The sequence below is a fragment of the Cyanistes caeruleus genome, chromosome 2, assembly GCF_971803275.1.
Source record: "Cyanistes caeruleus chromosome 2, bCyaCae1.hap1.1, whole genome shotgun sequence".
NCBI lineage: Eukaryota > Metazoa > Chordata > Aves > Passeriformes > Paridae > Cyanistes > Cyanistes caeruleus.
In genome coordinates, this window is record NC_141702.1 from 72,683,007 (window position 1) to 72,697,565 (window position 14,559).

Below are 14,559 nucleotides of genomic sequence, written 5' to 3' on the forward strand. Positions count from 1 at the left end.
AAAGTTTCCAGAGCTTTTATTCACACTTTTTTCTTATTTTTCAGTATAGTAAGAAATAAAAAAAAATATAAAAAAATCAAATAAAACTCAAGATTTATTTACAGTAGAACTTCTATCACCCTGACTTATTTCACAGTAAATCTTTTCCAGTGGATTTGACAAACAACCCATTCTCTGGAAGCTTGATCATCTATCTCCAGTATCAGCAGCTACCTTCTGATAAAAAGAGTAAATTTTGCATCTGAAATTTGATAATGACTTATGAAGTTTATCTTTGAATTAGATTTAACAAATATGAGGTCTCTGTAACTGTTTGGATGTAATAATGTCCAGACAATCATAAACCCATTTAGTTCATGTAGCTAGATGCATTAACATTAGCTTTCTGTCACTGATTTTCCTTATTTTTATCAAAGTCTTCTTTGTAAGTTCCACGGTTTCATCCCACTTGTTTTTCTCAAGACTTGTGTATGTCACCAAGTTCTCAGTGTACTGCAAGACTGACTTCAAAAATCTACAAGAAATAACATTAGAGAAAAACTCTTTTAAGGATTTAAAAAGAGAAATAAAAATATATTATTAAAAAAAAAGAAAAAAAAAAAGAAAGAGAAGAGAAGAATATTGCAATGCCTGACTTAAAGCTGCAAACATCTTCAAATTTCCAAATCTCCTTCAGGAGGATTGGATGACCAATACATTACGGTTTGCTCTACATTTGGAGAACCACTCCTTCCCTCTCACAGTAAGATGGGAAGATCTTCAGAACTGCAATTAACACCACCATAGAAAGAACACAGTGACCAAATGTGTGACAGAGTTTCCCCCAAATGGCTTCCTTTGCTTTCTTGGTCAAATGTTTCACAACGTATGTGATACCCAACCAGCTGTTAATTAACACAAAAGAAGTAAAGTCAGCAACATATTAAATGCAACTTTTATGTATTAATATTCCTTATCTACACTTCCATGAAGTTATTTTAGCTCCTGAGTGAACATTGTCCAAGGTAAAATTATGACTATAATGATTAAAAATCTCAACAGTACATATCAGAAAGGAATTCTGGGGCAATTCCTATTTTTATAAAGTAAATTTATATACTCACTTTAGATACTGCTGATAATCAAAAGGATTCTTTGTACAAACTGAATGAACACTGACTAGTTCCAGAGTAATCAACAGTAAGATGAGCCGCAACACTGGAGACAAAAATTTAATGCTAGAAAGAAAATAAAAATACTTAAATGAACAAACTAAAACCAAGTTAAAAAAAAATCATTAATATTAAAAACAATTATTAAGACTTCTGCACCCATTCTAAATTACGGGATATTGCAAAGTCGGGGGAAAAAAAAGACTACAAAATGTTCTTCAGCAAAAAGCAGTGCAAATCCCAGGAAAGTAAACAGAGACTATAAACTGAAAATGAGGAGGGGAAAAGAAGACAAACATCTGAGATTTTAAACAAAAAACTTTGTCAAGCAAGGTCCCATTAATCCATAGATAATAAACTACAGTTCAACTGAATCACAAATGTGTATCGTCAGTTGTCAGTTTAAGCTATGTTTCTTAAATAATATGGTTAACATTTTTAGAACATAACCTTGCCAGTAACACAATACTTATAAAACTCTGGAAAGTCCCTATGATTAGGAAAAAATTAATGGAATATTTAAATCTCTTCTATCTATTAAGAGACTGATTCAGGTGTAATGACAAAAAGCAGCAAATTAAAGTAGATAAAATCTTCAAATCAGTTAAACCTACTGCAGTCAGATAAAACTTCAATGGCATTTATATACCTGAACAGGAAAAGCCAGAAACTAAAAAAAAAACAACCAACAAACTAATGTTCAAGTAATAATTAATTTGAAATCTTGTAATTTACAGTGACATAATCTAGCAATGCCCCTTAAATTATTCTCCAATTTGAGATTTTCTTGTTATTTCAATATTGCTACTTAATAGAAATTTGGTGAACACTTGACTCTGAAATGGTTAACAAGAACACGTGAACACTCTTGACTTTAAACTTCCAAGTGAATCCACTGAAAGGTAGCAACAGCAGCGTGCAGCCATTCTCCCATAAACCTAACCACAGAGTAAAGCAAAACCAGCAGCCAACCTGTTTAGCATCCGTCGATAGTTGTGCCTCTGACGAGAACGCAGAGTCTTGTTAACCCACTGCGAGTATCTCAGCCCAGCGCCGGCAATAACCTGTTGGGACACTTGATGGCACTGCGCGCTTATTTGGCGGAGTACCACCACTACTTCCAGGACAGGTCGTGGGGAATACAGCGTGCAAACCCGTGTACCACAAAGTTCCACCAGCAGCCTCCAAAACAGGAAGGGATTTTTAGCGTCAATCTTTTGTTAGCTGGATTTAACATAGGATACATTTCTTATTAAGTGCGGTTTAACTCATAATGTTTTAATTCAGAAAACCTGGAAACAAACTGCCCTTACCTCATGACTGAAAAAAAGCAAGGATCTGTGTAGTAGGAATACCGATTGTGTTTTCTATCACTTTATTGAATATAAATGCAAAACTGGTTATGATGAATATGTTTCCCATTTCAGATCAAAGAAACACAACCACAATAAACAAAACTGCCTGGCTGAAATGATACACTGAACACATCAAATCACAGCAGGCCTGTGGTTGAAGCCTCCCACCATAGCTCAACTCACAATGAATTAACATGCACCATAATAAAACTCACTGAAACAAATGCTATTAATTAGTACTCCCATTAGTGTGTGGTCTTTCTTCTAAGCAGAACAAGAAGCAGACTTAACATTGCGTAAAATGCAGGTGGTGAAGCCATTTTTTTTAATCAACACCACACCAGACCATGCTTTGTTAAAGCACACAAATATCTTCCTGCTGTCACATCTGCTACACTAATGTGTCACACATCACTTTAAACACTCTGCTCTTATAAATAAATATAAAAATATAAGTGTTTCTTAATCTCCCTCATGGCTCAGTTTATCCCTGAGATAGCAAAACAATAATGATTTGAAGTGATAAAGGCAGAAAAGTTTAAGAACAGAGTTTAACACATCAATAATTAGGCTTCTTTCTTCCAAAGGATAAATTTTCAGATTGGTGGGTAGGAAGCAGAAGACCCACATGTTACATAACTAAAGCAACAGACTCCTCTTTGCTCTATACCACCCATGTCTAATGGGTTTGATTTAGAAGCGTTTTGTTCCAACATATTCATTCATGGGACTCTTAAGGCTGCTCTAAGAGTGGCAATTAAAAGTCAAATTATTTTGATAATTCCAAGTCAGATGCAACTGGAACTAACATACCTCCAAGTCTGACACAAAGTGTAACAACATATTTTCTCTTTCTGAATCTTGATATTAAAGCATGAAGAACAGAATTGCATAGCAGTGATTGCCATTTTGAATGCAACACACAGCTGTGACATCATGAACATCAAAATGAATTTATGACACAGTTTTAGCACAAACCAGACTAAAACCATCCTAATCTAGTAAGTACACAAATAGTTAAAATATTTTGCTTTCATGGTCCAGAAAAAAAAAAAAAAGGTTATTTTTTCAGGCTAGTTTCCAAGTAAAAACTCTACTGTAATATCAAAATGTACAATGTCTCATCCTTATTTTGAAGATGATATTCAGCTGAAATTCTAGAATTTTCAGATTAAATCAGCAGCAACACTAGAAGAGTGCATACAACATTTCAAGCATTTCTATGCAAACAGGGACAGGATAACTTAAGTTTAAGAGTTCTTACGTTGGGCTTCAAGTAGATGCTGACAGTGAGAACCAGGAGGGCATCAAACTCACCTCTCTGTTAGGACACTATTGATAGGATCATCTGAACTGCAGCAATTCTGCGGCATATAATGCTGCAACTGAGATACAATTTCAGATATCATAGAAATTAAAGAATCAGCTTCAGCATTTCCTTCCAACCTTGAAAACAAATGAGAAAAAAAATAAGATTTGAGAATATAAAATTGTTCAGTACTCATTATTTCTTAAATGGCATAGATCAATATGAAGATTTTTTTGGACAGCAGTGTATTCAGTGTCCACTCTTACACTAATATAATTTATTTTCCCTCTACCTTACAAGTATGATTTTATTTCTCCAACTAAAGCCACCTTTTCTCAGTGTCAGCAATCTTCAGAACCCCTCCTAATCCTCCATTCATAAAAAGCCTACAGTATACTGAATATATGATAGATGCATTCTCTTCTCTCAGCTCTAATCAAGTACAATATCCTCCAATGGTATTATTAATGACTTTCTCCTTTTTAAATAATAATAAAATGCTACATTCTTTTTCTAACAAATATCTCATATAAAGTTTCCCACTGATTACCAAGTTCTTCTCAGAATAAGGAATTATTTGCTGTTTTATATCTGCTGATCTTACACAGCACATACATACCCTTTAATCTTTTGCCCTTGTTCCTCAGGCACTGTTGGCAATTCAGGCCATAAGTGGATGCTCCTCATACATTCCAGCACCTTAAAAACGTATGAAAAATGTTTTGTAAAGTATAGACTTTGACATACTTTTCTTAGTAGCCCGTTTAGAATAAAACTGAAGCAGGCAGTAAGTTACGTGTTCACTAGTCATAATTGTGTAAGCCAACTTCATTAGTTAAGGTTTATGTTAAGGGTAAAAAGTCTGGATGTACACTTCCATGCTAAAACATTAGCTGAATGAACTAATTTAGTGTTTTATGGGCTTTTTTAATATAAAAAAATAACTAACATGACTTTTGTAACACACTGTTTGAATGCTGTTGAAAAGTAAAAGAACTAAACATGTATACTGTTATCTCAAATCAATAGAGAAAAATCCTTAAGCAGTTCATTAAACTGATATGGAGAGGACTACCACAACATTGGAAAGCAGATTTTGCTACCAGAAACTTAATCAGCTGGACTTCAGTAAAAAGTAAAGTAATAAAAAAAACCAGTAAAAAGCTTAGTAATAGCCTAATCCAAGATTACTGGAGACAGGACCTAGCAGTGTTCCTGACATAAAAAGCATAAGATGATTAAGAAAATGACAGAAAAGCAAACACTCAGGTAAGAATAAAGCTATTTAACTATTTATCACAAATATGGTATCAGTTGCATTAGCAGGAGTGTGCATAATTATATCTCATTTTAGCAACTGTGATTTCCTTTATGTTTTGAAAAATACACCAAAAAATAATAAAAAATATGTAAGGTTTGAACGTTTTTTAGGACAATCAAAGCATGAAGAAAATAATTAGATAATTTTGAGGATTCACAATTTTAAGGATCACAATGCTTTCACAGAAGGAAGTACCTACCTGTTTCTTGAGTCGGGAAATTGGATGAAATCGAGATTGGTAGCAACTTGCACAGTTCATCAGTGGTTTTATGACCACATGTTCCTGATGTACAAGATCACAGAAAATACACAACCGTTTCTCTAAGCTGTCCTAATCATATGCAGACCTAGACTTAAACTTCATTTTATGCATGCCACCTATAGCACTGATGTCAATGAACACTTCCAAATGTCTAAGGGCTGAAAGAATTATTCAGCACAGTGAGTGATTAAAGCTTTATTTCACATATTTTAACTATGAAACCTGACAGCAGCTGATAGAAAAGCAACCAAATATTCTCTTCATGCAGAAGCACACAATACGTCTTGAGATACTAAAAAAGAGCTGCAACTAATAAATGCAAGATTTATCTCACAGGTTGCTGTGTGATATTGAAAGAAGTAATTCCAAATATAAACAGGAAACTGGGGAGAGCAAACACAGTAATTTCTAATATTGAGAAATATAGTACTAGGCAAAAAATGTTTACAAATTCATAGTGTAAGTACAGATACAAATAACACTTCCATTAGCAAGGCACTATTATTTACAGTGTCTGAGGAAAAGAAAATCTTGATAACTACGCACTACATACCTCAGTGGGTGAGCTACAGATGTTCTACATACCTTCAGATAATTCTGCAGATGAACAGGCTAATTCATCAATACAATTTGACAAAATTAAGTGGAATCGTTATAATTTACAAATCAACCTTGTGAATAAAGGCCTTATTAATCCCCCAAATTAAGGTACAGCAAGAAAGGGTAACAGTTTGTAAAACTTTCTGTATTTATTTCACTGAAAAACTAGGTAAAACCATACTTTCACGATTTTTTTACTTGAAGGAATATTTCGTTTGCACAAAAAGCAGTTTTCAAGAAAGATTCAGTCATAAAACTCAATCTAAAATCATATTTGGTATCCAAAATAACTGAAGAAAAAAACCTTCTGAGAACAAAATACTGCTCCCTACCTTCAGAGAAAACATATCCCCATCTGAGAATCTGCAGAGAATAGTAATAGCAAATCCAACCATCTGGTTAGCTACTTCTCTGGGAAATGTTTCTAGATTGATCTCTCCATGGCTTAAATGATCTCTTATGCGCGGACCTTCCTGGTGGTTCAAGAAATCCCAAAGGAAGTCCTGTGGAAACACACACCAACTATACAGAATTCTATTCTATGTGTATTCACACAGAATTGAATATCTTCAGTGTATAGAATATTTCTGAAAGACAAGTATGTGACCATGTCTATATTATTGGGGCATTCAGGTATTCAGAAAAACAAAACAGTGCAAACTATATTTGTAATATACATTCCATACTTTGACAGCTAACTATAGATTTCCTTCAGCTTTGTGTCCCAGGTGTTTCACAGCCCCACTGCCTCTGGCAACAGGACCGTAACCTCAGAACTGCCCCACACTGTCAAAAAACCCTCTAAACTCAGCACCCCTAGTTCTCCTGTTCACAATCTGTTTGGGTAGTAAGATGCAGAATGTGCTCTGGTAGGTTTGAGCCACATTTTTATTCTATCTGCCCAGATAGTACAAGATGTGTCCCACAAGCACTCAGAAAGAAGCTTGAAATTACTCTGTGTGAGGCATGCTCATATGAAATAAATAAGCATTAGGCATATCATAAAGATTATTACTAAGTGAAAAAAACAAACAAAAGACAACGATGACAAAACCCTAGAACACTTTCAAAACACTTTCCATGGCAGGCTCCTCAAGAACTAGAGGTAGCTGGTTGACTTCTTCATTATCCAAATGCTTTCTTAGCATCTAGAAAAAAAAGCAATTTGAATAGAAACCTATTAAATTACTGAAGACCATATAATCAAAGAAGAAACACCAACTAAAGTAGTTTTCCTAATCTGATGTGATTACTTCTGCCATTCTAAAATCAAGATGCCTAATTATTACTGGCAAACAGCTTGAAATAATCCAACCAACTCATAAAACTGAGGATTTATGCTGCCAATATTTATTTGGAATAAGTGAATCTAAGAAAAATAGCACAATGTTTGTTTCTGTGGAGTGATGAATTTTGAGGTAAAAACATTCAGAAAAAATTAGTCGGTTCATTACAATTTGTTTTAATTTTCATATTTTCTGGAGCATTACAAATTTAAAGTGTTTACTGTCCATCCACTTTTATTTGAAAAAAAAAGTTAGAAAAGTTAGAAATAATGCCATATCAAATAAAAGAAAGTGGATTTTAAACTCTAGTAATGGGAAACATGCATGGTTTAAATTCTGACACTGGTATATATTTAAAAAATATCACAGTACCTCATCAAAAGTGGTGTAGAGAGCAGAAGACTAGAACAAAACACAAACAATATTATTTGGTTTTCAAATAAAACTGATTAACTAGGCATGTATATAAAACTTTAGTTTATTCATTTGCATGAGATACCAGAGTTGCATGAATAGCAAAAAAGTCCCATTTTGAATGAAAAAAGGGGACTTTGGGATTTTGTACTGAGTTTTTTAAAACAAAGACATCATGTCCTGCTTTTCACCCTGAACTACAGCTTCTGAACACTAATCTTCCACTACTTTTCCAGTCCTTTTTAGATACAGACATTAAAAAAAAAATAAAGGCATTCATGAATCTCAACTGGATATTTGTAAATAACATTCCAAAATGGATTGAAATTTTGTGGGGTAAATCTGTAAATACAGTGGTTATAGACACTACGCTTCTAGAATAATGATTTTGCAAATATTGTAAGCATTAAATCATAATTTACTTTAGACAAAGGTTTACCTCTGCTGTTAGCAACCGATTTGGACATTTATTAGTTGTAGTGAAGAGCCATCTAAGTCCAACTTCCAGCTGAGGAAGTAAGAGAATCACACTGTCAGCATACCTGAAAAAGTAACAGATCACAGAATCAGAGAATCACAGAATCACAAGGTTGGAAGAGATCTTCAAGATCATCGAGTCCAACCCAGCCCTAACACCACAACTAGACCGTGGCACCGAGCACCACATCCAGTCTTTTTATAAACACATCCAGGGATGGTGACGCCACCACCTCCCTGGGCAGACCATTCCAGTACTTTATCACCCTTTCTGTAAAAAACTTTTTCCAAATATCCAACCTATATTTCCCTTGGCACAGCTTAAGACTATGTTGTCTTGTTCTGTCTGGAGAAAGAGACCAACCCCACCTGACTACAACCACCTTTCAGGAAGCTGTAGAGAGATATCCAAAGGATATTTTTCTTCCTTATAAATTAAACCATTTCAGAGTTACAGTGTTGGGCCAAACAACCCTGACAAAATTCCTTTCTAATGCACTTTGTAAACAAACAATAAATAACTACCCATGCCAAAGAGAAACTGACCACTGAATTCAAGCTCAGAGACCAAAATAACTCACAAAAAGATGGAGCATGGGAGAGGAAAGCAAAACAATACACTTTTTTTTTTAAATTCAAAATATGTGTGATTTAACATATGAAGATTTATTTCCACATGCTTTGTAAATGTCCCCTTTTTGCTATATCTCAAACAGCTCTTTTTGGGCTTCAAAATATAGTTTATAATCTTAGGTGGCACAAAACAAAGCTATAACTCAACAAGTTTTCCAAGAGAACACCATAACAAAGCATAACAATGCTGTGAAGTAATTTAGTACGAAGACTTGAAATATCTGCAAATGCAGATGTAAAAATACAGAATATATTCTTTTTAGATTCTATTAAAAAAAAATAATTAAAAAATCTCACCTGCTTTGCTTGAAAGCTCGTAAAGCAGCGATCCAAAATGGTAACATCATTTTTAATACAAAACTGGACAGTTTTACAAGTTCTTCAGCTATGGAAAGTATTTCATTATTAAGATCTGCAAGTTAAAAAATCAACATTGAAAAATTACATATAATCTACACTTTACTAATGAACTTTAAACATTTCACTGAAAATATGATATTATTTCAGCATTTGTAAAGGGAGATTTAAAGGTTATCCAATTTATTTTAATTATGCAAGTACAACAGTAGCTATATTTTAGATCAGAATTTAAATATGTAAGATTGCATTTCTGGTGATAATATAAAATTACCAAGTAAAACCCATTAAAAAAGTAATGTTTTGTTTTTTTTTGTTGAAAGACAACATAGCAACTGGACCTAGCTTCTGTCGAGTTGTTCTCTACCTACTTCAGATACTTTAAAAAAGTATCATATAAAAGAATAATTTCTATTCAGCCAGAATCAGTACAGTAGTATGAACATTTGAACATGAGCACATTGTTCCTATTTCATCAATTTTCTGTGTTGAAAACACAGCATAATAAATTAACTCTTCATAGTTCAATGTTACCATGTAATGAAACCCACACTTAAAAAAAATTCACATTATAGATGTTGTATCCAAGAGAAGGCTTAAAATGGTAAGTGTAACTTGATTGCAGTAGATGTTTTTTCAAAGCAAATCAACAGCTATAGGATTTATACTACATAATTATTGGAATGTTATCAGTTTGATTTGGTTCCCAAAAGCCCTGCCTCAATTTCTTGGAGAGATGTTCTGATTATGTAGCACAAATTGACCATGATCACCACTGACACCAAGATTTCCTATATGCTGTTGTTTCCTTAAAATAGTAGGAATAAACCAAACAAGGTCTGTGGAAAAGCAAAGTTTAATCTGAGACTTTAAATCCTTCCCTGAGAAAAGCATTATAAAGTGGAAATGTGTCACCATCTTTTACTGTTTCAACACTACCTTCCCTGTAAGACTCAAGGCACTCCTGCTGGGACCCTTGTAGCTGGAACCCATAGATTCTGAAAAAAGTTAGATTTCATAAAGGCAAACTAAATGACTGTTACATGAAATTAACTCTCATAATGAAAAAAATGTAACATATAGTTGAAATCTTTTAGAAGCAGACACATTTTATGTTTCAATGTATTATAATTATTTTAGAATGCAGTAGTTTTTTACTCAATAGTCAGTGAACTGTCTACATAGTAAGAAGTTGCCCTAAAGCATGATTGGTTCATCAAATGATGGTGTATACAGGTATCTTAGTTAAGATTTAATCTTGGAACTCTGGAAAACGCATTATTTTCAACAGTACTTTTGGAAAAGGAAATAATAGCTAATTCAGGATAATAAAAAATTTGCTAGTGGTTAAATACTTGCCTGGGAATGCATCAAGCTCTTCTAAGCTCATGAAGATCACATAAGGTCGATGTACTAAAACACCTCTGGTTTGCAGAAGATAAGTTTGTAACAACTGACCCAATCCTGCAGTTAAAAAAAGCAGCATAGCACAGTATCTGGGGAGAATACCACAATATATTAGAAAAGCTTATACAAAGACATGTTTTGCAAAGAACCAACACTTGTGATTTATGAACAAAGAGGTTTATTTGCTTTTTTAAAAAACACCCAGAACATACACTCCCTATCTAAGTAAAGGTATGAAATAATTAATTGCATTCCCAAACATGAAAAAAAATAAAGGAGTAGAATTAGAAAAAAAGCATCACTGTATTCTACACTAGTTGCTGCTGCTCCTCTTTCTACTCCATCTGTCTTTTGTTACAAGTTACTACTCACTGCTCTGACTTAAAAAAAGTTAATTTTCTTTTTTTCCCTAATAGCACAAAACCTACTGGACCTAACACTGGCCATGTTCGTAATGGCTGAAGTATTCTATGGACATCCATTTCCAAAAGAAGCAAAAGCAGCAAAAGAAATTTAGTTTTTTTTCCCATAAGAGAAGTAAGTTTTACTAACCACTTTCCAAGAACTCACAAGTCTGACTGGTAAGAAAAAGAGTGCTTTTTTCCTGGTAACTTACTTGGCAGGAATTTCTTGTGGTGATGCAAACCCATGCCACAAAACATTACGAAGGTTCAGACCATGTGGAGATCCAATGAATACCCTCAGAACATTCATCTATTTAATAAACAAAGCAGTTACTGCATGAAGAAATCTATTTATTTTTCCCTTTCTTACCCTTACTTTTATTACCTTTCTCTGGCAGAAAAGTTCAGAAATTATTGAGAAGCTACAAAGCCTACTGTCAAGATGACTGGCCACCACTTGTCACAGTAACAGAAATTCATTATTTGCAATTCCCAGTATTCTCTGAATGAGAACATTTCAGCTAATTTGTACAGGATATAGACTATAATATGGGAAGAATCAAATTAGTTATTAGACATCCCAAACAGTTATGACAGACAAACAAATGAAATCAAGTTTAGCTCTTACTTCTCGTAGTATAAATCCAGGGTAATTTAATGCAAATTAACACAAGGTACATTTGGTAGAAAGAAAACCAGCTCAGTAGTTATTCCTTACTTCAAAACTAAGCACTTACCACAGCTTGTCCAAAGACATCTGCAAGCTGCTCAGATGCAAGCAAGTCCCTCAGAAGGAAAGGACAATCGTTACCCTTAAGTAAATACACCTATTAAGACAAAAGAGCAGAACAGATAATAAACAATTTAGTATGCTTCTTTGTATTTCAAACATATACCTTGACTATTTTACCCAATAGCCATTTTCATTATTGTAAAAACACTAATCAAACAAAACCTACCAAATCCTTAAAAAGGCTTTAAATTCTGTAATTGCATGACAAATTAAAATTTAGACAACATATCAGCAGAGTGGATATTTTACTTTATGTGACCATAGTTAGACTTTTCACAGGGTCTCTACATATACTACTTTTCCCAAAAAATCCCACAAAAACCAATAAGGCACAACAAGAACATGTAACTAAGGGAATAAGCTCTACCAAGGACAACGTATTTTGTTCTTAAAATAGAACAAAAGGGTTCTGTCATTGTGAAAGGGAGGAGACTTGTGGTTCGTCTTCTGATTTAGACTGTTCTTTAAACTAGATTTTATCTTTGCTGGACAATCTTAGCATCTCAAGATTCACCCGCTATCACACCTTCCATCCTTTGTACTGTCCCTGACATTTTTTTTCCACTCTTTGGTGATTTACTGCAAAACTTACTACACCCCACACTTGGGAAAACTGGTTTGCAAGTTAACCCATTGCTCCTTCTCTGTCATTTCCTTCTCCAGAGCTCCTCATAGATACTGAACAACCAGCCATTTTAACTTACCTGGCTGTAAAACAGCCCAAGAACAGAAGTTGCTTAAGTAGCTGTTTCTCCCTTCTCCCTAGAAAACAAGTTACCCAGCAGCCCGTTTTCCCAGCTGCATGCCACCCCTCACAATTCATACACCATCAGATCTTCTGTGGAAGCTATGCTGCCCCACTTCAGTTAAATAAATCAAACTAATAAAGACCTACTATATGTACACTGATTAATCAAACTCTTCTCTTTCCTAATTAAATCAGCTAGTAACAGCATTCACACAAGCAACCCTACAAGCACTGATGAAAGAGCCCAACATATGTCTCCACTAGCACAACTGGATCCAGGAAAGAACCTCTGTCCAACTCAAAATGGATGTGGGCTATTAGTGTACTACTAGAGTACAGGGTAATATCATTTTTTTCAATGTACAATTAAATCCAAGAGCTCATTCCCATTTTATAAAGCCAAACCTGTGATAGACTCCTCATGCTGGCACTTACATCACCCAAGGCTCTCTCCAAGCATGATGTTAGTTTCATTAAGCCAAGAGCAACTTCTGTAGCTTGTGTATCTTGTAAAAAATCAAACACTTCAAGAAATACCTGCATGATGGGGGAGCGGAAGAATGCTGTATTCAGTATTCAAAAGGAAAGATCACATTGCCAAAAGCACAAAGAAACCTAAATATTCCTCCCTGACAGCTGCTATGCAAATGTAGAAAGAAAACCATGCCAAAGAAATGAAGTGTAGATGCCTGGAGAGAAATTTCCTTAGAGTACCTCTTGATATCTAGTGCCTTACATCTATAAAATTATCTATAATAACTTTACAAGGTAAAACTTCATAGTAGGTACAGATTATTAGGAAAACAAAATCCTACAAACTAATATTACAACAGGCCCAAAGCTTCTCATGTTGTCTAATACAAAATCTAATTACAAAGTCAGAAAAATTACAAACAACCATCTATCAGAGGAAGACAATTAATTACAAATTCTAAGCATTTTGGTTCATGGATATCTCTTCTGTGTTCTCACACCAAACTTCCACAAAGGGTTCAGGTGCCAAAATACGAACTGTTAACAGAAATTTCCATACCTCTGTACAGTTTGTCCAGTGGAACCATGACGCATACTGAATTACAAATTGCTCCTTGGTCAGAGATTTGAAATACAAATTAACAGATTCACATACAGGTCCTAATGATCGTATGCTGTTGATATAATCCATGCTTTGATCTTAAATTGAAAAACAGAAGGTGATTAGGCTACTAATCTTCCTGAAGGTCTAATATTTTAAAACTCACTAGGGGTAAAACCTACTACAGTTTGTTTACATATTTAGCACAGACAATTTCATCCTGACTATTTTAGCACAAGCAATAAAATACAATTTACTGTCCAAAACTCCACACAGAAAAGGTATTGAAAAGTAAAACTGCAATAAAAAACCAGGTAAGATCAAGCACCTTCTCCAAATAGAACGAAAAACAAATCAAAAATTCTACCCCAACAAAAACTTGACACAAGAAAATATGGAAGTAAATAGGATCATTATGTTCTGCTTTTGTTGAAATGTGAAGAACACAGTAGAATTTCTGTAGAAATTCCATATATCAGGCTGGAAGCTAGTGGAAGCTCAGCAGGAGTCAAATTGCACCATTTACTGCCTTTAAAAAAGGCAGATGGATGTGGTACCTTACAGAGTGGTATCACTGCTTCTTTTTTGTGGGACACTTTTTACAGGAAAATAAATTCTTCTGGTTTTCTGAAAGATATTTTTACCACCTCTGGAAATTAATAACAGAGCCTGCATAATGCAATTTGGTAAACTAAAATGCAATGAATTCACCAGGTCATAAATACTTTGTTTTGGTTAAAAAACAGCTACAAACTATTATACTTAGAAGGGAAACAAGACCACTCTTCAGTTGGGAAGCACAAACAGAAGCAACAGCAGCAATATGGATGGCAAAAGGAATATAATAACACAGAACAAGGCAGTTGTAGGGTTGGAGAGAAGCAGAAGTGAACCCCTTATGTTACAGGCATGTTAAGCAAGATGAAGGCAAAGTAGGAGCTACTTAGGTGGCACAAATTACACAAAT

The 14,559-nt window shown here is 34.3% G+C and overlaps 1 protein-coding gene across 1 annotated transcript in view; it reads right to left on the reverse strand.

Annotated features, from left to right (window-relative positions):
• ERMARD (ER membrane associated RNA degradation) overlaps positions 1–14,559 on the reverse strand; it is a 23,525-nt gene continuing 8,966 nt past the window's right edge. Inside the window, exons 3-18 of the mRNA XM_086877871.1 lie at positions 13,551–13,690; positions 12,953–13,054; positions 11,714–11,803; positions 11,189–11,286; positions 10,525–10,661; positions 9,106–9,220; positions 8,138–8,240; positions 7,657–7,686; positions 7,076–7,146; positions 6,331–6,499; positions 5,336–5,419; positions 4,435–4,514; positions 3,824–3,952; positions 2,124–2,333; positions 1,104–1,217; positions 1–514 (exon numbers count right to left, since the gene is read on the reverse strand). Coding sequence (XP_086733997.1) covers positions 355–514; positions 1,104–1,217; positions 2,124–2,333; positions 3,824–3,952; positions 4,435–4,514; positions 5,336–5,419; positions 6,331–6,499; positions 7,076–7,146; positions 7,657–7,686; positions 8,138–8,240; positions 9,106–9,220; positions 10,525–10,661; positions 11,189–11,286; positions 11,714–11,803; positions 12,953–13,054; positions 13,551–13,690 — 1,832 coding nt within the window. The 3' untranslated portion in view covers positions 1–354. The remainder of the gene's footprint in view (positions 515–1,103; positions 1,218–2,123; positions 2,334–3,823; positions 3,953–4,434; positions 4,515–5,335; positions 5,420–6,330; positions 6,500–7,075; positions 7,147–7,656; positions 7,687–8,137; positions 8,241–9,105; positions 9,221–10,524; positions 10,662–11,188; positions 11,287–11,713; positions 11,804–12,952; positions 13,055–13,550; positions 13,691–14,559) is intronic.